Source organism: Semicossyphus pulcher, unplaced genomic scaffold, assembly GCF_022749685.1.
Source record: "Semicossyphus pulcher isolate SPU_LCO1_2020_fin unplaced genomic scaffold, fSemPul1.0.p SCAF_19, whole genome shotgun sequence".
NCBI classification, from domain to species: domain Eukaryota; kingdom Metazoa; phylum Chordata; class Actinopteri; order Labriformes; family Labridae; genus Semicossyphus; species Semicossyphus pulcher.
In genome coordinates, this window is record NW_027211692.1 from 3,252,577 (window position 1) to 3,280,516 (window position 27,940).

General features: G+C 40.9%; 1 protein-coding gene across 2 annotated transcripts; it reads right to left on the bottom strand.

The window, feature by feature from the left end:
* Nucleotides 1–211: 211 nt before the first annotated feature.
* LOC138597216 (mitogen-activated protein kinase kinase kinase kinase 5-like) lies at nucleotides 212–27,940 on the bottom strand. Of its 2 annotated transcripts, none has more exons than XM_069668786.1 (32): nucleotides 27,670–27,940; nucleotides 17,001–17,058; nucleotides 15,123–15,213; nucleotides 14,966–15,030; nucleotides 14,105–14,160; nucleotides 13,840–13,887; nucleotides 13,190–13,232; nucleotides 12,744–12,816; nucleotides 12,470–12,601; nucleotides 11,748–11,810; nucleotides 11,370–11,451; nucleotides 10,865–10,957; nucleotides 10,210–10,291; nucleotides 9,855–9,907; nucleotides 9,483–9,529; nucleotides 9,352–9,396; nucleotides 9,116–9,136; nucleotides 8,980–9,025; nucleotides 8,530–8,686; nucleotides 8,134–8,234; nucleotides 7,080–7,121; nucleotides 6,409–6,487; nucleotides 6,246–6,322; nucleotides 5,292–5,352; nucleotides 3,814–3,916; nucleotides 3,624–3,682; nucleotides 3,232–3,335; nucleotides 2,364–2,541; nucleotides 2,143–2,211; nucleotides 1,905–1,994; nucleotides 1,681–1,807; nucleotides 212–907 (listed from the first exon to the last, which is right to left on the bottom strand). In XM_069668786.1, exons 1-32 carry the CDS (start codon nucleotides 27,775–27,777, stop codon nucleotides 811–813), a joined length of 2,550 nt encoding a protein of 849 aa, XP_069524887.1. In that variant the 5' UTR covers nucleotides 27,778–27,940; the 3' UTR covers nucleotides 212–810. The 2 variants fall into 2 exon arrangements, with proteins under 2 accessions (XP_069524887.1, XP_069524886.1); XM_069668785.1 differs by having other exon boundaries at nucleotides 10,841–10,957.

Genomic DNA, 27,940 nt, shown 5'->3' on the forward strand with positions numbered 1-27,940 from the left:
AACTTTCATGCAGTTATATTTGTCATCAGGCGGCTGACTTGGGGCTATTTATCATCAAAAGGTTTTCTTTTACATTCAGCAGTTTAACATAGATCTGACAGATTTCTGCAGATCAAACAATCTGTGCTGTCACAAATCGCGTTTTATGAAGCAGTGAGGAACAAATGTGAAACAGTTCAGTGCTTCGTTTTCTAATTACCTTTCACCTGTCTTTATTGGTAACTGATTTGCTCTGTTTTTTCAAAAGATCAATACAGTTTAGCTCCTTATGTGTTGATTATTTTTATTACAGTGTAACAGCAGTAAGTAGGGTGCATCGTCAATCCAACACTGACATAAAACTCAGGTTACAAACAGCTTGAACAACAGCAGTGCCGCTGAGTCCTTTATGTTGTATGTGCCATATTCAGGAAGCCATACTGTATATTTCAGTCCCTGCAGGCGGCTGCTGCTGGGATTAACACCACTGTGGCAGAAGAAAGTAGATCCTCCCTTTAAGTGTCAGAGGAGACCTTTCGCTGTTTATCCGGGGTTTTCTCAGCTGTCTGGAGATTGTTCTGGATCTCTTAGAACAAATTGAAATCAGCATAAATAAAAGCAGACATCTCAGATTGAGGGGAAAAGGCTACAGCACATCAGTCCTTGTAACAATCTGCCATCTTTACTTCTTCTCTCCTGCCCTTAAATTAAAAGTGAACACTGTGGCAGTGGTACATCCATTATTGTCATGACGACAGATGAAAGTTCTGGGTAGAGGCATTCATATGGAAGTGGAGTTCCCATGATGCCTTGTGTCAGCAGACATGAGAGTCAGGGCAGCATGACGTAGTTCTCAGCTATTTCCAGAACATAAAGGTTGGACATTCCAACCTGTTCATCAGTCTGACGAGTCTCCAAGATCACCATCCTGCAGAGAGAAGGTCAGAGGAGGGAGTTTAAATCTGCATGAACTCACTGACAGTCCTAATGGGTGTTACATGTAGAGGCTGCAGCATGACAATGGATGGAAGTTATGAATGGAAAGGGGTCACATACATTTTTATGTCCATGATGGAAATCTAGAGTATGTTCTCATTCCTAATATCATTTACATTACACATAGTCCCTCATCGTATATGTGTCTTATCATCATTATGTTAGGCTGTCAATGTGAGCATGTTAGAGGGCTGATGTTAGCATTGCTATACCTGAGAACAGGGAAGCATATCCAGGTTTGCATGGGGTCCTATGTTCTCAGTGCTGTTTATTTCCCTGGGTTAATATGTTGAAATAACCCGGCTGCATCTTTTAGCCCTCTGATGTTACCCTCTTGAAACCTTCTCACTAAAAATTGTGTGCAGGCCTTTTTCTTGACTTTAAACATCTGTATCTCTGCAGTGACTGCATTGAATTTTACAAACCGCATTTAACATGTCAACTGTAACTGCAAAGATAGATTTAAAAAAATAAAGATATCTCTTGGATAACTCTTGTTTGGACTCATAGGGTCCAAAACCTGGACAGTCTTTCTTGTAAAGAATTCTTGAACACATCTTGTATTAAAAAGATGCTGTGCAGAAAAACTAGCATGGGCACAAAGTCCCCATGGCCAAACAAACAGTGAAAGAAGAGTGACACCTGAGGTGAAGCTTTTATCAACAGAGAATCGACACCAAAGCAGCGAGTAAGGACAGATTGTACCTGTCTGACTGCACCAGTCTGTAGATCTTTCTGAGGTCGGTGGTTTCTTGCAAAACCTCAGTGAAACTTTGTCCTCTCCTCTGCCAGCCATGACGCCACACAACCAGCAGCGTGTCCTCAAAATACACTGGACAGACAGACAGAGACACAGACAGACACACAGGGTCAATACTAAGCTCTAACAATCCACAATATTAAGTGTAATTTTGCTGGATTTTTCTAACCTATAGACTCGACATCATGATGGAAGGTCTCGTGCTGCAGAGGCCTGTTGCTCTTTAACTCCCCCTCCAGTCCGACTACATGGACCGACTCTGTGGAAGATCGAGGCACATTAGTTCATCTGAATTTATGCTGTACTATTAGAGATGCATTTTTACATCAGAGCAGCAGAGGTAAACAAACATGAAGCAGAAAACCCTGTAGGATATTTTTATCATTTTAATAAGTTAAACCACTTACTTTCTATGAGGACGAGCAGTGAGTTACTGTCAAACTGGTTTACTTGAACTACGTCTGGACATGGTTTCTCTGCAAGGAAACACACAACACATCGCTATCAGCAACAACAAATGCAACAGTGTCAAATCTAAGATGCAGAAAGTTCGTTTTGAATTTAGATGGTGGTTTTGTGTTTGTAGTTTCTTTTATTCTAATGTCTTTATAATGCCGTATCAACCTACCCAGGCCAGAGTTGGTGAACCAGGAAGTGTTGGAGTTCAGATTGATGTATTCTACAATGACTGGCAGGTTGGGGCTGGACCCCCGAGAGACCCCGATACACACCAGCGGGTACTCCTGCTGGGGCGCCACCACCATCTCAAACACGCGCACAGGGCTGGGCAGCGGGAAGTCAAAGTGCTGCAGCGTAGAAAGGAAAGGTGTGAGTCAGGAGTTTGTTCTCCTCTTTGTATGCAGCCGTGGTTTTTTCATCTCACACGGAGCAGCAGACGGGTTAAGTGTTTTATTCAAGGACTCTTAAACCTGCAACCTTTCTGCCACAGCGCAGCAGACTGAGGGCATCAATGAGTCTATTCTGAAAACCAGAACCACTTTCTGGTCAAAGGTCTGAAGCTAACTCATGAATTTAACAGTGATCATAAAACGCTTTATTTCCCTCCCAGAAGTCGCTTTTTGTGCTGCTGTCGGAGTTTACAGTCCTATAAAAGTGGTGAAAACTGAAACTCAGACAAAGATGTAATGATGATCTCATTGCACACATCTTTGTTGTATTTTCACAATGAGATCATTGTTTTTATCACAGAGGCCATAAAACTATTAAATTCTAACGATGATCCCAATAAGGAAGCAGTTTCTCTTATGATGGATTTGATTGACAGTTTCACTTTCTCCTGGCATCCTGTTGTCACTCGATGTATTCATGAATCTTTCCATGTTTTTTGCACCTGAGTCTGTGTGTCTTTCATGTGTTTACCTGTCTGCACAACAGATTTCCCCTCGGGACAATAAAGTTAAAGTTCCCTTTCCCCCCCTGAAGACTGTAACAGTAAAGGACAGTTTGTAAAATAATCTAAGGCTTTACACACATACCTTAATGAGCATGAACTTGTGCATGGGCTCATACCACTGTAGCAGCACAACACTGGACTCCAGAGCGCAGCACAGGAACACACAGCCTCGCTGCCCGTTAGACACTACAGGAGGCGAGAGAGAAGTTTCCTGTAAAGCTGTAAACTGGACAGGAATCTGCCTAATGTAGTTTTAATCCTCAAACTAGTGTGCAGCTCATTTAGTTGCAAAGAGAGTCACAGACATTTAAAGGGAAGCAAAGAGGTGAGGAAGAAATGAAGAAACTTTTCCACCACACCAACAGATCCAACTACAGCTTAGTACACTGTTTCAGTGCAGGGAATTAATAAACAGAATTAATAACATGAATAACAAAGTTTTCCTGCACAGATTTTTCTTTTGCATCATCTCACCAACTGAGCAGGTCTTGCAGCCCTTGGTATCTGGTATTTTAGACGTCACAGCACATTTCCTGAAGAGACAACAGATAACAGTTTTTAATTGTCATGAGCAGAGGCAGGTTTTAAGGATGCTTTTTAAATTTAAAGAGAGAGAGAGAGAGAGAGCATCAAATGTGTAAAACAGAGCAAGTCCCAGTGTTACCTTGGTAACAGTCTGTGAGTCGGCAAGGCAACCATCCTCTGGTCTTTCCGAGCCTGTTCATACAACTCCTTCAGCGAATGGGAGTGAAGCTGCGATGATTTACCTGCAAACAGAGTCAGTTTGAACTCATGCTGACAAAAAAACACTCACATTCAGAACTGCTGCCTCCTCAGAGACTCCAAACATACTATTAGCATTACAGGAAGATTCTGGTATTTTTTAAACTTAGGCCCTAATATGTATTTATTTATTTACATATCTTGGGGTCTGGAGTATATGACTAAAAGGTACAAAAACTTCTTAGAATTGATTCAGCAGGTAGCTGCAAAATAAGTTTTCTTCCGCTGACAGGCTCAGATTGTTATTCTAAGTGTCTGCAAACATTACAGAAAGGATCCCTACAGAAATAGACCCCTTAAGATGCTTCTAAAACAAACCAGAAAACGGCACAACATCGCATTCTTTAAAACAGTTCATTTTGCTAGCAGTAAATCAGAGTTGCTGGTCTACTGCTTCTGCGATAGGTTAGTAAGTGTTGATGAGAGACTTTAGTGATTTCAATGGTCAAACACAATCCACAAAAACAAACTGATCAAAGCACCGCAAGACAAGCACTTCCCGTGTCCTGAAGGTTAAATGACTGTTTTGTTGATGGAGTCTGGTGGCTTTAAACTAAGCCATATAAAGGCTGTTTCTGGTTTCAATAAAAAGCATTTTACTTTTGTAATTACTCTTTGAATAACAACCTAAACCTCTGTCAGTGGCAAAAACATGCACTTTTAAGTAAGCATGCTCCAATCAAACACATTTACCCCCAAAAGATTAAGTTGCAGCCATTACAGATGCCACATTTTGCAGACGCCACATGAAGCAATCCCACAACTTTTTGTAGCTTAGTCATTTAGACCCCTAAAATATGAAAAACAGGGCCCAGGTTTAAACACCATAATGCCCCTTTATGTCCATGAAAATGTGCAGAAAACACGCAAACATACGAATCAATCAGCCAGTTTAAGCATCACTTCTGTGTTTGTTAGATCACCTGTCTGCTGACTGTCAAACATCTTTAATGATACGAAGGTAAATATATATGATCAATATGATCAATAATGGAGTATTTATATTGTTATCCAGTGTTTGTTCCTTGCTAAAGCGTGTTCTAAAAAACTATGATGATGTTTTACCTTCAATCTACTGACTGACACAATTCCTTCCTCCAACTGAGAGACATTCAAGGATCACATGAAGGATAACAGTGTTTTTAGTGAGCTGCTGTTGCTGAGTCAGTTAACAAATGCTTTAAGAGTTGCAGCAGAAAGAGAGTCAGACATCCTTTGAGCTGTTAATTAAAACATGGCCGCTGCTTTGTTGCAGCTTCTTGGAAGATTCATGTAAGACATCGGAGTGTCTTATCTTACAGGGAACAGAGTCACACGTTCAAACGAGGATCCAGTTCTTATTTAACACTTTCAATTTACCTGATACAGACATGAGGACGTTATTAATGTTGGAGACCCAGGTACACTTCCCGGGGTATAACTGAAAGAGACAGAGAAGACGTCCAGTTATTCACTGCTTCATTATTGCTCCTGTATCTCTTTCAAAAGGCACATTTATTTCTTTTAAGCCTTTTGTTGCAACAATCATATTTTTGGCTTTTTTGATTACTTCTCAAAAAAAGGATGGTCAAAACAACGTTATCAATAACTAATTGAACCAGAGACTGTATATAGAAGTGGACGTAGTTACAAACCAAGGGGTGACGTCACCAATTGGTTTGTGGATGGACGTTTTGATGCCTCAGGTCTGACATGAAGGCCGCTTTCATGATGGCTTTTGGAGCCAAAGAGAGGGCTAAACTCGGTTAGCATGGTGCATCCATAATTTAATGTAACTGTAATATCAGTTATGTTGCTAATTTTGGCATGTGAAACTTTACAAAAATGTACTTTCTGACAAAGGAAATGCCAACTCCTTAGAGTGTCTTTTATTACCACTGACTACTGAAGCGATATTTCTCAGGTCACCAAACAGACCCTGAAGCATATCCTGCTTTATCGTCTATTTGACTCTGAATAGGACATTAATTAACACAATGAGCATCATGCTATATTAAAGAAGTCTCAAAAATAGAGTTTGAGACCATAAAAGTAAGGCTTTTTTTTAAATCAGTGACTTTTATACAGCAGGACTTATTTTAGCAAACAGGGAGGTCGCCCTCTGCTGGTCATTATAAAGAATGCAGGTTTAAGGCTGCTCTTCCTCAGAACTTGAGGCTCTTCCACTTCTTGTATACAGTCAATGACTGGACTTCTTCTTTTGCCAGAGTAATCTAAGAGCTCACTTCACTCTCCTCCCAGCCCACCTGTTGTGTCAAACCCAGACTCTGTAAACCCTCATGATGCTCTGTATTTATTAGATAAACTTCCTACCAGCTCCATCGTGGCCTCTGAGCCGCTGAGGTTCAGGGTGTAGATGCCCTCCTCCGCCCCCAGGATGATATGCTGGTCTGAGGGAGAGAGAGGAAACACAGGCGGGTCAGACAGATAGAACAGGTAAGAAGAGTTTACTGTGCGCTCTGTTTGATGATACAACCTTTGGTAGCCGGGTTTTCCCAGGTCGTGGAGGAGTTTATTTTAAGAGGGCAGCCATGGAAGATCTTTTTAAAGTACACCTGCAGTGAGAGGAAGGGGTTAATTATTCATTTTGTCCTCTCTGCACTACTTTATATCAGTGATAAAACTTCATTACGTGACAGTAAATCTGCTTCATCTATAAATAAACGCCTACTGACTCCTACGAGAAGCTCAGTGGTTTAATGTCAAAGGTCACCGAGGTGCACGAGTGGTTGTTATCAGTGTGAGTTTACAACGAGAGACAATTTGAGAAGGAAATTATATTAGACTGCAAACATTTAATGCAACTTCCTGATTATAAGTCATTACTGGTATTCCTGATATCATTTTATTTCTTATGAACCAAATGGAGCTAAAATGCTTTTCTTATTTTATCAGACTCCAATTTATCTGCAGGAGCTTTTTACGATTTATGATGCTGATCTCCAAAATCTCCAACTCAAGATCTAAAACTGGACAAATTTAGAAGATATTGCAGTAACTATGGAGCCTGCTGAATTTAAAATCAGATAGTTTCTCTGGGCTAAGAAGAAACCATACAACCGTAAAACACCACCCCTCATCTCAGACACTCAGCAGTGGAGCTGATTTGAAGGGAGGAGAACTTCTGGCAGAGTGATAGAAACTCACGGGAGGTTTCTTCATGACGGGGCTGGCACACTCAGCGGGGTCCTGAGAACAGAAAGCAAAACCTCGGGATGAGAAGGATATGAAGGAGAGACCATACAGATATACAGGATGGAAATAGAAAGCCGGCATCTAAAGCTTAATGTTGCTGGTACATCGAAACAAATTCTCATTTATAATAATAATAATAATAATACACTTTATTTATAGAGCACTTTTCTTCACAAGGTTACAAAGTGCTTGACAGAAGATAAAAAGGAAGGCAGATAAAAACAACACAGAAAAAAGACATTAGATTAAAAGACAGTTAAAGGCATTAAAAATTCACGAAAGCTTTCCTGTAAAAGAAGGTCGAAAGAGAGGATTTAAAAGAAGCTAAAGTGGTGGCAGAGAGTTCCACAGTCTGGAGGCTCTGACTGCAAAAGCCCTGTCACCATTTGTTCTGTAATATATTTCTGGGCGAGGCCATTTAGAGCTTTAAAGGTAATCAATAAAATCTTAAAATCAATAGGACAAAAAACGGGCAGCCAGGGAAGGCTGGCAGGTACAGGAGTGATGTGCTGGTATTTATGGGTCCCTGTTAAAATTCGAGCGGCGGTGTTCTGAACCATTTGGAGTGGGTGGAGGGAGCTGTGACTGACACCAGTATAAAGTGCATTACAGTCGTCCAGGCGTGAGAAAATAAAAGCATGAATGACTTTTTGCAGATCGACAGGAATGATTGAATTTTTGAAATTAGTTTGAGATGTTAAAAACAAAATTCTTAACATGGGTGTCAAAACTAAGATCTGCATCAAATATTGCGCCCAGATTTTGTGCTTTCAGAGTGATATTATTATGAAGAGAACCGAGTTTGCTATGGACAGGACTGGAGGGATGAAGGTGACCAAATATTTAGACTTCAGATTTGTCTTGATTGAGCCTTAAAAAGTTTTGGGCCATCCAGCATGTTTCTGTGTTTTCTGGTAGCATTTACAGGAAACTTGAAATAACAGGTTACAGATGGTCACTCTCATGCTCAGTGTCTAAAAGACAAAAGGAGAAATAAATGTTCTACCTTTGACTGGAGCTGCCGTCTGCGTATGCCTTTAGGGGGGAGCTCAGGAGGAACGATGTCTGCTGAGTTGTCATGTAACCGGACAGGGAAGGAGGCGGGGTCTGGACCACACAAAAACATAAACACACACAATAAGAAACAGTGTGATATCATCAGCACTGCACTCATAGAAAATGCCCCACATGTAGCCTGTTATTACATCGTTGAAAAGTGTACCAGAGCAAAAAAACACTTTCATGTACTGATAATGAGGCTGGTTCGGTAGTGTGTTTGCTATTATTGTGAAAACATTGTGAATATTGCCAGAATCCAAAAGAACATTTAAGTTATCTTTTATACTCTGCAAAAAACAGCCGTTGCTGTGCCTCTCTGTAAGTGAAGTGAAGGGGAGCTCACCTGAGTGTCGGGACGATCGTGGTTTGGGCGTAGGTCTGACGTGCGTCCCACTGGAGGTCCTCAGGAGAGGGGAGGAGGGGGCGTACAGAGAGCTGGGCTTCCTCAGCCTATCGTCCTCCCCCGCCATGCTCTCCTCTGAGCTGGTCCGCGCTTTGGGCTGCACACACGGAAACATACGGACATGTTGAATGTCTTCTCTGCTTATTTAATAGAATTAACTGTCAAACAATTTTAAATATCAGAGCTGGAAGAGATTAAACATGGTAAAACCTCTTAAAAATGATTAAACATGCATGAAGTTAGATTGTGAACACCTTCATTTCAGTCTCTACAGAAATTCATATCATCATTATATTAACAGGTAATAACTGCAGTAACAAGGCTGTAGCATCAGATACACAGCCCTGTCATAGAATATTAATATTAATAATATAATTTCTGTCTGCTCACCTTTGGGGGAAGTGGAGGTGGCGTCTCATCAGCGGGCATGATGAGACTGTTGGCAGAGAGAGGGATGGTTCAGTCTGATGTATTCATGACGTAAATAAACATTAATACAGATGTGAGTTTGTGTTTATGAGCTCACCTGGAGGCCTGCATCGTGGGGCTGGTGAGGGAAAAGATGGAGAGAAAGTGTCAAAGAAATCTACTGAAATTACTGATTTAATTCAAATAGAGAGAAAAACATTCAAATTAAGCTGTTCTCATATTGAACTTTAACTAATTACAAAATAAGAAAGTTTAAATTTGGGAAGCCACAGAGTTTTATAATTAATCTTTTATAGTCTGTGGATTTGGTGATATTGTGTGATGTTTTCTTACATGTCCACGTCATCATAGTCATCGTCTGAGTCTGACTCCTGATCCCTGAGAGAAAAAGAGGATGAAATGAGACTTTAAATATTATCTTGTATTATTAATGTTTAATACGACTCCGTGTCTTTGACAGTTACCTCACTGGACTCTTGCTGCTGCCGGTCGATCCCAGTGACGGTGTTAACTGTAAACAAACACACATCACAGGTATTTGTAAAAGTGAGGAGAAATTCAATTAACTGAAAATACACTGCATTCACGTTCTTTATGCTGCATACATAAAGTATTTGTTTGTATTAACATTTAGTATAAATATACATGTATTTGTATATAAGTATGTGGTAAGAGTTCATTTTGGATTTGTATAAACACACTTTCAGCAGTAACTGTCATACTTAGTACAAAGAATATATGATGCATGTGTATGGATAACAGCATATGGACTGCTTGTATTGATTCATGTATTTGCACACATACAGTATGTGTTTGTATGCATGTGACCAGCTCACCGTTGCGCTCGGTACTTCTTTCCTCACAGGCCTCCTGGTGTAGATCTGCTCCACTGAGAGCAAAACGATTTCACACAATGACACATTAAAACTTAAGTCATTTCCCAACATGTCTTATCCAGAGAGACTTCAGTTAATAAATGTATGCTCTTTAAGCAGCATTATTATCAGCAGTAAACAGAGAGTGACAGAGAGAAAACAAATAGACCGATCGATTAGACTCACTACTTGTTATTACTTTTGAATAGCCTCCTGCACATATTATGAAACATTGATGTATTTACCAACCATCTGATGTATTCAGTCTAATAAGGTTCATCATATCTACAGTAAAGAGTTTTGAGTGTTTTCTTACAGCTTATGTCAGAGTTCGTCCTCTCTGCCTGGTTGTGTTTGTTGATGGACTGGATCCTCTTTAAAGATCCAGGTAACGCCACCTGGAACCATCAAGAGAACATACAGTTAATTTATCTGAGTCTCTAATCCAAGAGAGAAGCCAGATTCAGACATCAAGAAATGATTTCAAACTTAAAGCATTTATCAGTTAAAGCCTTAAAGTCGAGGTGAAACGAAAAATGTCATTTTAATCCTTTTAGATCACATCCTCTGTAATATTGTGCATCTATTTGACAATATAGGCCAAAAAAAATACAGAAAATCCATTTCTTTGATTCTTATATCAAAATCAGATCATTTTTTCTTCCGGTAAAACTAAATTTCACGTGTGCTTACGTAAGTTAGCACCAAACAATTTCAACCAATCAATCTGCAACATTTAGCCGCGGAGCACCAAGAACGCTCGGTCAGTTAGCTAGTTACTGCGCTGTGGAGAACGTCTGTCTACACCCACTTCTCAACGATCAAATCCCTCTAATGATATGTCCCGCCTGCATGTCCTGTTTTGCTCTGAAATACGTCACGATACGGAAGCTAGACAGTCTCGAAATGCCGTTTCAGCTCGACTTTAATAAGAATCTAGCTGAGACCTCCATCTCTTCGTCTTCTGTCACCAGATTTGTCTTCAGCTTCTCAGGGTGTCGAAACTTCTCCAGCAGGTCCCGGGTCAGCTCCTGGTTCAGGCACTGCTGGGTCAAAAACATGTGCTGCAGAGAGGAGACGAGAAGGAGAGGAGGGAAAGAAAGGATGGAGAAAGAGAAAATGAGTACAGATAAAAAGACACCTGAAGTGACCAAAATGATGATGAGGACTATAAGCAGAAGGATAGTATCCTTATCAAAGTGTACAGGAGGCAAGGAATCATTTAATAAAGTGTCATCATTTAAATATCAGTTATTATTGCTGTTTTAAGTTGTGGAGTTTTAATATCAAATTGTCCCTCGTGACAGTTTGTGAACAAATCCTAAATAAAAATCATGCCAGAACATATTCGTCGTTATTCATAATAAGCCCCCGAAACTGACAGCTGATAAACTCACACCCGTCAGTGTTTGTAGACTCACTAAAGGACACAATATAAACCTGAACCAGAGCACACAGCATGGGATCAGCACTGACCGAGAGCATCTTGGAGGCGCTGGGTCTCTTCTTTGGGTTCCTCACCAACATGGCCTTTACAAAGTTATAAAACGTGGATGACCTGCAGACAGGAGACATGTTGGTGGTATGTTACAGCGCAAACATAAGAAAAGAGCACAAACATTTGTTCATTAATACATACAGGAAACATGGATGATTGTAGTTCGATCTTTTATCAGCTCATGTTACCACACCAGCAGGATTTCCTTTATCTTCAAGTCAACTCATTTGTTGACTCCCAGGGGCCTCTACCGACTAAGATTGTAGTAAGCAGCTGGACTCTGGATCTGACCTGCAGGGCTCACCTGCTGTAGTGATTAAATATAATGTATTATAGTGTTATAGGTTTTTATTTACCATTTAGACTTGTCCTTCAGTTTAGGAGGCTGGTAGCCGCTCTTGGACATCAGAAATAAGACCCTACGGAAAAAAACAGAGAAGATCAAAGTGAGTGAGACTCTACAAGCGGCAGACGTTTGGCCTATAGCGAGGTGAGGAAGGTGTGTGTGTGTGTGTGTGTGTGTGTGTGTGTGTGTGTGTGTGTGTGTGCGTGTGTGTGGTTAAACTAGATTATTGCAAGCATTGACAAACAGTTGGACGTGTGGGCGGCAGAGAGATTGTTTCTATCTAATATGGCGAGAGCATGTGTGAGGTGTACTATATGTTTGTGACTTGGATGTTAGAGTTGAGTCACAAATCTTACAACTCACACTTGATGTGACATAAAAGAGACTTTGATTTTATCTTTAAAGCCAGTGACTCATTGATCTCCTTGAACTTAAACTCCTGATTTCCTTTTTTCTCCTTCATTAGAAATGTCGCCCGTCTCGTGCACTGCGAGTCCCTGCAGCAGAGATTCGGACTAATGCAGTTTGTTTGTTGTTGTTTGGTGCTGCTGACTTCTTCTTTTGACCTGCCAGAACTTCCTCTAAAGACTTTCTTTGGAAATTAAACTTTCAGTGTGTGATGTGCCGGTCTACATATACACAGAGCCACTGGTCAATCGTGAGCGCAGAGGTGTACACACATGCTCAGACATGTGGAGTTGTGTCTGGTTGAGTCTTTCTGTGTGTATTTACCGCAGTGGGTGGACATCAAACAGTGGTGGCTGCAGCTCTGCCAGCTCTATGGCTGTGATGCCCACGGACCAGACGTCACAGAGTTCATTGTAGCCGCCTTTAATCTCCACCGCTGCCACCTCTGGTGCCATCCTGAAGACAGGAGGGAAACAGCAACAACAGGGGATTTCAGAGGGGAACCTTTATGCTTATTTCCAGCTTTATTAATTAGCAATTTATTTCTAAATTAATTTGTTTATGAGTGGAGTTGAACTCCAAACATCAAAGACCTTACCAATATGGCGTCCCGATGAAGGACATGCGCCGGGCCAGAGTGGCTGTGATCTGAGCTGAGATCCCGAAGTCGGCTAAACAACACAGAAATATTTTAATAAAAACCACAATAATTGCTCTTTTAATAATAATAGTAATATCATATTAAGTAAAGGCCTTTTGTTCTTATTTTTCATTTAGAATTCCTATCGGAGTTAATATGTCAGCAAGTTGGAAAATCGTATTAAAAGGAAAAAAACTTCCTGCATGATCACATTAAATACAATCTTAACCAGATGGAAACACTGCTGAAGCCGATTCAGCCCCCAAATAACCTACAAATCAGCCGTGTGTTAAGTGCTGTTTTAAGTTTTAAGATGTTTTCATCAAGTCGTCACTCTTGCGGCATGTGACTCAACCGAGCCACGCCGGTGCAGAGCAGAGCAGACAGAGCAAACATACACCCACCCAGTTTGACCTCGCCCTGATCGTTGAGGAGGATGTTGGCACCCTGGAGACAGAAGAGGGCGAGAGACACATCAGACACAGACACAGAAAAGTCTCATCACACAAAGCCTCTCCTTTACCCACTCCATGATCTTTAACTGAACCCACTCAGGAGGGAACTCGAACATCTGTTTGCCCCAAAGGTCTCATTAAGGGTTCATTAAACCGGCTTTATTTCCTCATTAACTGTTGCTCATTATATTCTCTTAATTATCTGCTAATTTCCTGATACATTAAGCAAATGAATATTATTGTTTTTAATCCTGGATTTTAATGTCAAGATATACCGTCTAATTTCTGAAACGAGGTTTCATGATGAAAAGTCTCAGAGCCTTTGAAAGATTTTCTTCTTGAATATTTCAAATTTTAAAGAGCTTTAAGGTGACAGCTGAACAAATGTTGTCTGGAGCCTGTTCAGATAAAAACATACAGATTATTTTATCATTAACTCTAATCGTTACTGAAGTGTTTGCTATGTTACAACTCTCTGCTGCACTGACCCAGTTTATCCAAAAGCAAAGTTTCCTGTTCTCCACTTTACTGTGCATGAATTCAAAATACGAGTAAACAAAAAGTAAAAGTCCGACATCATCACTGTAAGGCTTGTTTACCTTGATGTCTCTGTGGATTTTCTTCTGTGCATGCAGGTAGTCCAGGCCCTGATCACACACACACACACACACACACACAATACACACACAAATAAAAAAAATTTAATTCTTACTTTTCCCAACCCACTGAACCCACTGCAGCCACAAAGAGAAACAGACAATAAAAGAAACAAAACACATGGTCGAAGAGAGTTTTTGGGACGTATTAACAGCAGAGTGTTGTTTAATACTGAAACCTATCAGTAAGTAATGAGTGTGACTTCACCTGTAGCATCTCCCTGCAGATGTAGGCGATCTGCGGCTCAGACAGAGGGCCGGTCACTGTGAACACAAGTAACTTGTGATTAATAATAATTCAGTGGAGCATTTACAACCTGCACATAACATGAGAGGCACACATGGTGATCAAGGTTCATTTAAGAAATAGAAGAGTTATATGATGTGCATTTAAACGCTGCAAATACATGCTTTCAATATCCTTTTGTGTATCAGGACTGGAACATATCACTGCTTTTGCAGCCACAAATTCATACTTGTATTCAGACTTGCTTGCACAAATTATTCAGTAGTATAATAGAAAAAATGCAGGTTTCACAGCCTGGGTCTTTTTTACTGACCAGATTTACTGTAGGCTACAGAAGCTCAGAGAGCCAACTTATCTTTAGACTCCAGGTGAATAATAACGTGCGGTTCATCAGTATTTGTCCGTCTGTTATAATAGTCCTCTGTACTTTAGTTCCCTGTGGATCGCTTGTAAAACTTTGTGATCGACCAACATCTAGGAACTGCAGCAAAAACAATGGCACTGTCTCTGCAGAAAGAAGTACTGTTGCTAACGTTCACACAAACAGAATTTTATTAAAGACTTTTTGCTTGTATGGAGATGATATTTAATTCCTCCTCTATCCTTCAGCGGGTGCTTTTAAGGTGCAGTTTTGGGTCTTTGTGTTTGCAGTCTTCAGTTAAATGTCTTTATGGTTAAAATTTTTAATGTTGAGTTGATTATTCTATCAAAGTAACTATAAATATGTTCGTCCGTCTCCCGTTGTTGTTTTTGCATTAGGTTGTTGTTTTGTAGATCAGATAGAAGATTAGCATCAGATAAATCTCAAACGCGCTCCCTCACCGTGGTAGATGTCCTGCAGGGAGCCTCCTCCACAGAACTCCATGCAGATCCAAAGCTTATTAGCTCTGCAGAGAGAAGGAGGAATCTCTTAGTTTACGTCTCTATCTAAGATTTAAAAGAGACAGAGGGAGAGGAACACAGAAAACGAGCAGCTCACCGTATGTAGCTTCCATAATATGCCACGATGTTTGAATGTTTGCAGCTCTTTACGATGACGATCTCCTGCTGGATGATAGAAAAATCATCCTCTGAGGAAACAAATTGAAAGAGGTTATGTTTTATTATTTCATTGATTCACATATGAACACAGGTGTAGTCAGAGGCTATAATTATCACTAATAAGTGAACTGTCCTATCATCTTCCAGAGTAAATAAGATTTCGATTGGAATATTATTAATGAGGCCAAAGAAATTATTGGTTAAACTTTAAAAGCTGCACTCGACAAATTTGGCCGTTTGGTTCCTCCAAAAAGCAGGAAGAAGAAAAATGCTTTTAAAGTTTGAAACATGAGAATCCCTGAAACAAGAAGCTGATCATACATTATTAACTAATGTGTGTATTTGAGTAAACAAATGGTTTAACAGGAGTCAGTACTTTTTTTATTTGGGATAGTCCTTTAAACTTTAAACTTTACTTCCGCTCAGCTTGAAGTTTGTCCTATAAAATCTGATGCTTTTCAGTTTTGGATCATGTCTGTGTTCTGACTTCAGGTCGGTCACAACAGCGGTGTTTAAATAGTTCCACCAGAGATGAACCACAAGTTTCCATTTCTGCTTGTGTGAAACCAGAATTTTAAATAGATGCACAGAAAGGTCAGAATGTTTCAGAGTGTTGCAATGCTACTGATCTAACTATAGTAATAACATCTATTGTGCAGCTTTAATAAGAAACCCTGAGTGAGTCAACGGGGTCTCTCATTACTGCTATTAACATCATTACAGAGACGGGTTGTTGTGTAATCAAACTGTTAGAGGTCTAATTAGTTGCAGTTACAGCCTGTTTTCTCTGGTTATTAGTGGAGTCTAAAGTTTATAGCTTTCATTTGTATGATTTATGTCGCTGTGCTGCTGAGTGAAGTAATGACTCTCTCTCTCTAATATGTGTGAGCCTCGCTCTGCCCTCTGCATTTACCGCAGGGTAATGTTTGTTTAAAGCTCCCGTGATGGGATCATAATGAGTTCTGGAGCTGCTAACTGTGTTCAGCTCAAACATGTCGGGGGGCTTTAACCTGATGAAGATCGGATTACACACTCTTCACAGGCTGAGACATGCATCCAGCGGCCTCTCAGGACACGGACCAGACAAGTCAAAGCTAACGATGCACTGATTTTATTCTGATATCAAATATTAGTCTGACACTGACACAGAGAGCTTGATAGCGTTTGTGAATAGGGCAGATCCTGTGCTGATCTATGCAACTGGATTCTGTGTTTATGTCTGACTGATACTGTGTCATGAGTCAGCTGAGTGCCAGGCGGCCATTTTGCTCAAATGCAGAAGGAGGTAGCTATTCTCATTTGGTGCAGCTATATTGTTTAATTCCTGAGCAATTCTTTGCTGCATGACCAGCTTTAAACTTCACTTCCTGTTCATTTCTAAAAAAATATACCAAGTTGCAGGTGCATGAATTATTATCTAACTAATGATAAATAATGTATATTTATATCCTTGTTACATTTTGTTTGACAAAGTTAGGTTAGCAATGTTTAAGTTCAGCCTGATGCTGTGTTACATATAAAGGAATGATCCCAGTGTATACACACAGGGATGCATACAGATATGAAATTAAACACGGGAATATATGTACTCAGTATCGACCGATACCCAGAGATCAGGGACAGGTAGAAACGCCAGATCAGAGCATCCTAAGTATTAGCACCGCCTTTGTCTTTTACATGTCCGGCTTATTATAAAAACCACATGAACATTTGGCAGACTGTCGGCTATAATTGTAAAATGTGACACGTGACTGAAGTGAATGCACACGTAAGGAAAAAGAAACCAAAAGAAGAAATAAAAAAGTCGCACTCTCACCCGGCTCCATCTTGATGACCTTGATGGCTGCCAGCTCTCCATTCTGCTTGTTACGTGCCTGAACAACACAAACACACACACAGGTTCATATTGAAACACTGTAGCTGTCAGTTATTGTGAATGTTGAGCGTTTGAGTTGTGTGTTCTTGTGAGCCAGCAGAGCTTCATTTGCATGTTTGCTGTCCAGATCAGTGGAGGGCAACAAACAGCCCACTGCATCACTGTGTGGCATTACAGACACAACACACACACACACATGCAGGCCAACAGACACACACATGATGACCTTTATAAAGTGTGATACCAGAGAGTGGTCTCACTTCTCTCTGTGTTCACACTGTTTCCAAAAAAGAAACCAGGACTTCCTGAACACATAAATATTTTCTCAATGTGTTGGAGAGGATTTTCTGTTGCAGCAGGTCGACCATAAAGTGTCTGATCAGAAGCTGACAGAACACGGGCACGCACAACGATCTGCAATGCAACAACACACACACACACACACACACACACACACAAAGTTCATCCACCAGTAAAGGTCACACTCAAGTTTTGTTCGCTATCATCCAGGTGTTGAGAGTTGCAGGTAAAAAATGTACAACTGAGAGGCAGTCAGAGCACGCAGCACTCAAACAGGCCAATAGTCTGCTCTCCTGCAAGTCTGCAAGTGCAACCAGGTTTGGATATATTTCCAAAATTAAAAGAACTATTCGAAATTATGTTTATATCTGGCAAAAGTGTCGTTGTCACAGCTGTTGTTTGACTTCTAGATTGTTAATCTTTCAGGTATTTAACATGTTTTGATTTTTTAATTTGTGAAAGGCAGAAAACAACATCATCGTGTGCAGATGTGCAGATATCAAAAATCTTTGTAAAGTCATTTTTCAGAAGAATGCGTTTATTTTTGTGTCAGATTTTATTTCAAAAATGGGAGAAACTTGTTCTTATTTATTCATCATCTTTATAACAAATTATTTAAATGTATGATACACATTAAAAATGTGTTTGTTTTTTAAAAGATGATTTTCTTTGTCTTTTATCAAGTGAGAGGACAGTGGATCGTTTTAGAAACAGGGGGAGAGAGAGTGGGGATGACACGCGGCACAGGGCCGAGGGTCGGTGTTGAATCGGGGTTGCCGCATCGAGGACTGAGCCGCGTGATTTATGTTAACCACTCTGAAGCAGAGGTCGATGAAATTTTCTGCAGATTAATCCTTCTCCCAGTTTACATATGGTTTTAGATTTCACAATATCTATTATGATGTATTAAATGTTTTAGAATAAATAGAAGGAAAACCTTGTCATCAGTCTGAGCAGTGACAAACTCATGTAAAAACACAAACTGCAGAAACATGAAGGAAGGGACTGTTTGATTAACCGGTGGTCAGTAAGGAGCGCTGAGCAGCAAAGTTGGACACTAAATAGCAACAAAAAAAGGTTAACCAGGTAGACAAAAAAAGAATAAAGAATAAATGATCGTTGGTTTCAGAGGCTCTACAGTGAGCAGAAAGGATGACTCGACACATAAACCAGACTTCAGTTAAGACACGGACAAACTGCCAGTCCACCCACCACACTGAGAGGAAACACCAGTTCACCCTCCGTCACCCCTGAAAACTACAGTCATACGTGTAGTCGGTCAGTGAGGGCAGTCGGGGTTGTGTACAGAGACATCGGAAACTCTGTTGCCTCACCGGGGAACCAGACGCATCTGAAGCTCGTGTTTTATTTGCTCTGTCACACAGATTTCCATTTGAGCTGATTCAGTTCTGCAAATCACAACTGTTCATCCAATGTTGGGCGGGTTTAAGCAGCACTGACACATTTTCCTATAATTACTTCCCAAAAGAGCTCGACCCATCACCAGCGTTTAGGGAAAGACAACAGAACAGAAACAGAGCTCGACTGGAGGTCGATAAGTGGAGGTAATGTTCTTTGGGGGAAAAAATAACGCATTTGTTTAAACCACCAAGACTATGATTAAACAAACTGGAGCTCAAGTTATATACAAATGGTAAGTGTTGGCTACTTAATCATGTCAAGCTTAAGATGCATAAATCTGAACAGAAAGCCACGTACAGTTAAGGTTGGAGCCAGCAACTTAGCCTTTAGCAGCGTTAGCTTCATCACACATTCATGGCTCTGATTGGTTGTAGCTTCCAGAGGCAGTTTGGTCTGCTTCCGTTAATAACACACCTCCAAATGTACTGAGAGGTTTCAGATGAATTCACACCATACGACGTCAGGCTTCTGCTGTGTTAATGGACAGTGACTGTTTGTGTTTTTGTTTCCTGAAACCAGCAGGATGTTTAGCTGTTAACTATTTTTAAAGACACGCCTAAAAAGCACATGTTGTCCACCTACTGACAAAGCAGACATGTTGTCACTTGGCAGTTGGAGGTATTTTAATGTCATGCTGGTCTATTGAAAGTCTGCCTCTAAGTGTGATATTGAAATGTTACTGTGGAAAGTCAGCGCGCTGCGGTCACAGAGCAGGAGGATCATAAACAACATTAAAAAGAGACATGAGAGAAAAGAGAGGTGGTTTCTGTATTTAACCATGACCATGAACGCTTTCCTTCAACAAACTGATCTTAAAGTGACGGTTCCCCAAAATCACAAACTCTTTCTCACTTTCTCCAAAGGTATCGCGGCACACGGTTTTGGTTTTCAGATTATCTCTGAGTTTATCTCCGCTGCCCTGATGTATCAGCACATGGCGCTGTAACGTCTATCCAGAGATTATGTACCAGAAGAGGTAAGCAGGAAAACAGGACTTAGATAATAATTCCAGCTAATCTAACATTAGTCGAGTCCAATCTCCTACACCAACACTGTCACTGTTTCTGTTACATGTTTGTCCCATCCAGGCCTGCAGAAATATGTTATCTTGTTGTTCAGGGGTGACCCTTTAACCTGGCCAGAGGTGTTTGTCTCATGTCCCCCCTTTTCTGCTCTCTACACAGACAGTTTTTCCGTCATGCAACCAAAGCCTGCTCAATCGTGATTGGTCAACATTACTTAGAATACAAACATACAACAAATGAAAAACAGAACGGTTCTGAGAAAGTCTTGTCCCGCGGCCTTGGGTTGCTGAAGGAGATAACCGCACAGTAACGTCACAGAGAGGCTAAGGAGAGGACTTTGTGGATGTACAGAAAAATCCAAAATGTAGGCCCAGGGTGAAACTCTAGAAACAACTGGGAAAAGTGACCTCCCACTGCTAAAAAAAATCAGGATCAGGAGCTGAAGCAATTTTATCACACTGAAAAAAATCCTATAAACATGTTAATCATGCTCCATTTTCTGACCCGTGCTACTCTCTGGCTCTTTGTGAACACGCAGCCTGCCTGAGCTTGAAACAGGTCTCAGTCTAAATACTGAATGTGCTGCCTTAAAACAACAATCAATAAATGAAACACAAATATAATCATCTAAACGGCTGGGCGTGACGCTTAAACATCACAGGGTCATATCATTTAGTGTCAGTATTAAACAGAACCCTCTGTGCTCTCTACACAGAGCAGCTTATTGCAACAGATTTCTGTCTTCTTGGAAACTTCTGGTCATGTTTATGGTTAGAGAGCAGATCACCAGAGGTACATGTGTCTCATGTGTTCATTTCTGGATGTTATTACACAACATTTCTAGTTAACGTGAGACATACGAGACTTTCATGGTAGGTCAGCATCTAGTGGGAAATAACAGAACCTGTGTAGTCAGACAGAGTCACATGTTGAGTACAGTAGAGACAAACTGAAGATGAAAACAGCAATGACAATGGAAACTCCACTCCATCGAAGGAGTTTGTGTGTGTGTGTGTGTGTGTGTGTGTGTGTGTGTGTGTCAGAGAGGTCAGTGAGGGGAAAGACGCCCAACAAGTAAACAACCAGACACACAGGCGTGCACACACACAAACAGGTTGGACGTCACAGCGAAAGCCGCGGACCTTCCACAGAAACGTTTCCATCTCAATATGTGTTTACTTGTTTCTTCTGATCACTAACGAGAAGGGGTCTTTCCTTTCTTTGACCTCTATGAGGACACACACACACACACACACACACACACACACACACACACACACACATAAGATAATGAGTGAAAACATGATACTTGAAATGTGATGCTAAAGCCAACGAAAGTGAAGGTTCGATCACAAGTTACAATCGAACTCAACAGAAAACAGGACGGAGACGAACAGGCCTGAAATGGGCTCTGCTACTTTTCTTTCAAAATAAAAGTCTGAGACAAGAGATGCTGACAGGAAAGGCCAAAGACGTGGTTGAAGTAAACGTTTTGACAGGTTTCTAACATAAGATTATATTACAAACACTTAAGACAAACACTCATTTCACAGCCACACAACACATACAGGACATTGACCCTGCATACCAATCCCATCAACTTAACTTTAATATAAAATTAACCCTCTTAAAACCTAACAATAAACTCAAACCTATCAAACATGACTTCTAACAGCCTACTTTACCTTTCAGTCTGAGCCCGTCCCATAACCCACCGCCTCAACATGCACAGAAACAAACAAACAGGCTCATTTTTAGTTATTATCTATATCATTGTTAAAGGAATGCACTTTATTCATTTTCATGTTTGATACGGAGGAACCTGCGTGAAACGTTTAGCCTAGCTTAGCTAAAAGACCACTTGAATGTGACCAACTTACTTTGACTTTCAATGAGCGGTTAGCAGTTAGTGTGGATGAGTTAGCTTTGAATTTGAAAACCCAACAGTGATTGTGCTGAACTTTGCACGCGTTGGTATAACTAAATCCAACTCAGCTGACTCCTGCGTGTAGTGGTGACAAGCTAACTAGCTAAAGTATGTAACCAGGCAGCTTTTGAGAGTGGCTGTTTCACACTTTACAATGTGTGTGTTAAGACAGCCGGGGACAGCTTTTTTGCATATTTCCAGAGCTGTCGCAGGGGGGTGCGTGGCCCTGCTCTTTGACCTGCATGCTCGCCAGCTTCGCACACCTGCTCAGCCATCACATCTCGCGCATCGCGATCCTGTGCAGCCAACATCACAGGATGTGTTCATTCATCTTCTCCTTCGTCCTTGCAGTGAGCAGCGAGATGGATCACACACTACGTAACGATGCAATATAGAAAATTAGGAACATTAATAATTTGTTCAATTTTTGAGTATGCATAATGGGATTTACAAACTGGAATTACATTTCAGAATCAGGGTATTATATACAATAAAAAAGGATGTGAAGCCAGGGCCGCCAGGTCCAATTGGGCAACTTTGAATGTGTTTCTGCGGACCCTGTGCGAGGCCCTTTAGAGGCACGAGGCCCCGTGCTGTTGCACACTTCGCACAGCGCATGTGACGTTCGGCACAAAAGGATATTCATGAATTGTTTACTCAGTTTTTCCTGTATTTAGCTAAAAAAGTTAATATTTTCTAATCAGACTTTTGCACAGATTTTAAGTTAAGTTTTTTCATCTGATGTCACTGTGAGTCACTGAGAAAATAAGTAACATTTCCAATAGATGGGATTATTCCTTTAAGATATTTGATCTCACTAAAGCACACTTTCTCTCAAACACACACAAACACACACAAACATACAAATGCCAGCTATGGGCTGATGGATGCACTTTGTGTGATGTTCTCAAAATCATAAATTATCTCTCTTCCTCTTTTTTAAGCAAATAATAACACAAGAATTACCAACATTCAAGCTCTTTCATTGTAAAACATGAATGCACACACACACACACACTTAGACACACACACACACACATAGACACAAACCACAATGTTGGAGCAGAAGCTTGACACAGTTAACTCCCCTCTGCAGCAGCTCCTGTAAGTCGTCCGCTGCATGTTTATCTCACTTCTTCATTTTGCGTCTGAGGTTGCACACACTCAGCAGGTGCAGCCCGCAGCTCCTGTGAGGCTGCAGGTCTGAAACGAGAGCTGCAACATGTCGAACTGCAGACAAAACTGCAGCTCAGCAGAACAAGCAGCACTTGATAAAGAGAGCCAGGCTTTTACTAGATGCTGAGTTGCCGTCAGCTTAGTCACGTCCGAGTCAATTCACAATCCAGAGCGAGACAAAGTCTGCTCCAAGTATCTGCTGCGCGTGTTCAAAAGAGGCCAAATCCCTACCTGTGAGCACGACTGTCAATCAACAACTAGTGAGCAAAGCAAAGTCAAAGTAACCAACAAGTATTTGTTAAACACGTTAGAAAGGTGACTGAAGAGTGATGCTGTCGTCCTCTGACTATCATCAAATATGGCCGATGAATCACCTCCACCTGTAAGATCCGGCGCACCAGATCATATCTCTGCAGACACTACGCCGAATGTTTGTTTATGTTCATCGTGTTAAAGTAGCACAAGGTTTGAGTGCAGGAAATCAGGACATTTACTGATTTCTAATCTTTGTGAAGATCAAATGGTAAGATTAAACTGTTTTGCACTCTGACTTATCTGTAGGGGAGCTGACAGGTGAGGAAATAAATCTAGTGCAGCAACAGATTCCTGTTTATCTGAACCTTTGTCTCTTAGGACTATCATAAAAACACAAACAGACGCCCCTAAAGAAAACCTAAAGCATTTGGAGGAAAGAAAATGTGGAGCACGATAAAGTTTTGAATTCATGATATTAAAGTGAGCCTGTTTAGAAACCAGTGAGTTCCTAGAATTCAGTTTCTTTACAGGTAAAAGAGAACTTCTGTGTTTAACAATCATTTGTGAAACTATGACAGATAATCATCGTACTTTAAAGAAACGGATGATTGTCATTCATCTTTCCAAAGCTCAGTTATACTTTGTGTTTGACTCTGTTCTGTGGGGGATGCCCAATGTTTGATGACGTTAGCAGGCTCCTTCTTCATTTCCAAGCTAACGTTAGCTAGTGTTGCTAATGGTTAGCGCTGTGGGCGAAAAGAAGAGAAGTAAGGCACTCAGGAGGGCACGACTTCCTTTAGTATAGTAATCAATCCACAGGTTACCAAAGGTCTATTGTTTATGTTACAGTGAAATTACAAAGCGATTAATACATGAACATGCTTCACGTGTTTAATGTTTCATCGTAACATCATCAGGCCAAAAGTTTAGAATCTAAATACTTTTATGTCCAAACACTCACACAGCTCAAGATTTTACTTCTAAAGAGTGCTAACTGGCACACACTAGCATTCTAACAAAGAGGGTCATCAGGGCAAACATTGTTAGCATGTTAGCAGTGAGACGTAAACATGTTGCTTTAGTAGCATTAGCATTAGCTCAAAGGAATGCTGCACCTGCTAGTTTGTCATGCAGCTGCAGTGAGCAGCTTACACAGGTGGTACATGTTCTCCGTGATGTGAAGACATTTCAACACGGTGACAGAATTAAAGACACCTGCTTTTCTGGCTTATTTAGGAAGAAACAGTTTCTTATGTCAAAACAGGAAGTAGTATTTCTCTCTGTAGGAGTATTATTTAATGCATTGCTTGTCTGGTTGTGATAAACCTGTTCTGAAACAATGAACAAACAGGATTCAACTCGACTCGATGTAGAGAACAATCCTTTATATGTAGCCGGTTGCACATCTCTCTTTTAATGTGTTGTTGTCCAACACGTATAACTAGCTGCTATTTCCAGCACAATGGCTGACAGTTAAAGAAAGGAAGTGTGAAGTGTGATGCCTCAGCAGGCAGAAATGCTGTTTGGGTGCATGCCATAATGCTAACCATGCTTGCAGGTGCAATGTGACTTTGAGCCTTGTTTCACACTGTCAAATAAAAACTTAACCATGAACTGCCTGATCTGTCCAACTGCTTCTGTGGATGTTTTTAGGAAGGTTCGGCGTTCGTTGATCCTGACAGTTTAGTCTTTAGCAAACCTGAGCAGTTTTAGGCACCAGAACTCGTTTCCCATTGGTGAGGATAAATAAAGCACGAGGATAAACGACACAGTGAAAAAATGCTGCCAGTTGTACAAATCTGACTCATCCAGTGCAGCTGCCACATCGTCTCCCTGACTGACGTGGTGCATCTTGTTTGAACCTCCCTCCTTCTCCTTCTACAACTAAAGGTTTAAAACTTCCTCCTCCTCCTCCTGCACCATCACAGACAGACATTTAGGTTCAAACAAGGCCTATTTTAGTCACCCCACACACACACACACACACACACACACACACACACACGCAAAAGGCTGACTGTCTCACAGCTACTGCTGGTGTAAAATGCTGTATTTGCAGACTGACCGCTGCTGCGCTGTGTGCGTGTATGTGTGTTTTAATATGTGAAGGAAGAACATGCATGCAAATCTCACAGCGGGGTCTACTGACCTCTTTAGAGGAAGTGTGCTAACCTGCTTTGCATCAGTTACAGTTTAATGTCTCATGTACACTCTGCAGAGCAGCAGCACAGTTTCACTCTGTAAACCTGGAGACCCCCAAAATGAAGCCAAATTAACCGCAGATGTGTCAAGTGTAAAATCCATCCAAAGCCAAAGATGCTGTGATGTTTTTAATCCCTGATATTCTTTTAATAAAGCTCAACCCATTTTGAATCTTCCTGTAAAATCTAGCAGCTCGGCAATGATCTGCAGGTTAATCTTTACTGTTTGATTAAAACAAGGTGCTTGACTCACTTCAGTCTGGAGCTTTAAGCACTGATGCAAAGAAATGTACTAAAGAATAAATCAAGTTTTACAAAGTAACGTCCCATCGATGAATAGAACCAGTTTAACACACTGACCAGCCGGGTCGATGCAAAACAGAAATGTTGTTCATGTTCTTAAAACTATTTTCATACTTTATTATTAACAGTCAAACAGACGTGTGCGCCCACTCCTCTCACATTACGTTCTTTAATATATATATACTTCATAAGTTAAACATTTAAAGGGTTTAAACGCATCATTATAAAATATCACATCATCCAGATACGAATCAAACGCAGCTCCCTTTAGGCCCTTGGACTCTGACTGAGTCTCTTTCTTGCACATAATCTACAGACTGTTTGTTTCGTAGTAAAAGAAAGTTTGAATCTTCAGTTTCTTAAATCTTAGATTTGGTACAAATCTGATGTCAAGCAAAGAACTTGGTTTGAAACATCAAAACCAGCCGATGTTTGATTCTGGACGTGGAGCCCCGTCGACCAGTGTTACTGGATGAAATGTAAAAAAAGAGAGAAACTTATTTTAGTGTCGACTGGTGTAAAACGTTTTCTGTTTTGATAGATTGTCTCTGAATCTTTGGCTCCAAGAAGAAATAGTTTGACTGCAAACTGCCGTCAGTGAGGAAAGAACGTGGATGTATTCGTCAGAGCTTTGCGCTCGACATAAACTAAATGTTTCCGTCGTGTCAGGCGGTGGCGAGCGCTTAAAGAGTAACTGAAGACTTTAGCGGGTGAAACACAAACGATCTTCTTGACTGGACATCCAGAGAGCGTTAACGATGAGCAGGACAATTTGTTTCTTCGTGATTTGTCTGAACCGATTTTTATCTATCAGATACTTTTGGATGTTTGTGTTGATTGTTGATTTGTTGTTTAAAGCTGTAACAGGAGCCGTGTTTGTGCTGCTTTATCTTTGATTAAACATGAGGCCACAGTGTCACTGACTCTGTGTGTGTGTGTGTGTGTGTGTGTGTGTGTGTGTGTGTGTAAACTGTGAAACCTCCAGTCAATGACCTTCTTAAGAAGCCAGTTCTCTTTTAACATCCAGACTACAAACATGGCCGCCTAAAGACTTTTCACCTGCTTTTACTTCACTCATCGCGTCATAATAAGTGTAACCAGGAACGTTTTTACAATCGAGAGCTGTCAATCAGGAAACCCGGCCGTGTTATCACTCATCATACCAACGTAATTAACTTACAATGACTCACTACTGAAAGATGACGTAACGAACAACCAGCAAAGTAAAATGTTTGTCTCTTATTTTTGGTCTGAACATTATTAAGTTATGAAGGACGTCTGGAGAGGAAATCAGATTCATATTGAATAAGTATTAGTGTGAAACACAACAGACAGACTGCTTCTGAACGACTGACAGGTCTGCAGACCCCGGTCGGTAGGATTAACGTCAAACACTGAATCACATAACAAGATCAGGGTCAAAGGTGAAGCTGGATCACATCTGAACAACTGAAGCTGAACCGTTTCACAGAAAGTCCCGTTACAGTTTAGTTTCAAACGAATCCCAGTCTTTTTACACCTGTAAATATTAAAAGCAGCTGTAAAGCAGAAGTAGTTTGCTCACAGGTCAGATCACTTCTCCATCAGTCGGAGTAAAAGTCTCAAAAAAGCTCCAGAATACTTTCACTTCGGGTAAAACCACTTCCTCCAGCAGGGCCTGCACTCAAGTTGTGATTGCAATCAACCAATGAAACTAAAATCAATCCCACTTATATTTCCACCTAAACTCATGAAGAGTTTCCCCCTGCAGCACAAACTCAGGTATCACGCAGGTCACCGTGAGAGGGCACGCAGAGACACCTGTGGGGAGGGCAGAGGTCACACATGCTTCACTTGAGGTGCCAAACATCCCCTTCACACTTACACTCTTAACTGATTCAGAATCAATTCTCTCTGAACGTTCTTGTCTTTGAACAGTTTTAGATCAGTCAGAAAAAACACGAGTCTGTGAGATAAACTGAAAGTGCTCAGCGACGTTCAGCTTCAGCAGAACCTCTGACCTTGTAAACTTCTCCGTACGTCCCTCCTCCGACTCTCAGCAGGATCTCAAAGTCGTCCTGAGGGTTCCTGGTGGAGATATCCAGAGCGGTCCGGTTTGAGAAATCCATTTTTACGTTACTGATATTCCTCCTCAGGCATGTCACACACACACGCACACACACACACACGCTCCGTCATACACACACTCACACAGTCCTTGTCATCTACATCTACAGGCAAACAAACCGTCAGAGGAAAGGAGCCGCTGAAAACACACTCGCTCTTTGTCTC

Excerpts from the sequence above, each read along its gene's own strand:
- LOC138597216 (XM_069668785.1), bottom strand. The coding sequence starts at position 27,777 with ATGGATTTCTCAAACCGGACCGCTCTGGATATCTCCACCAGGAACCCT. Across the intron at positions 15,214-17,000 it reads GGTCATCAAGATGGAGCCGG|AGGATGATTTTTCTATCATC; the intron begins GTGAGAGTGCGA and ends TTGTTTCCTCAG. Across the intron at positions 13,233-13,839 it reads AAATCCACAGAGACATCAAG|GGTGCCAACATCCTCCTCAA; the intron begins GTAAACAAGCCT and ends TTCTGTCTCCAG.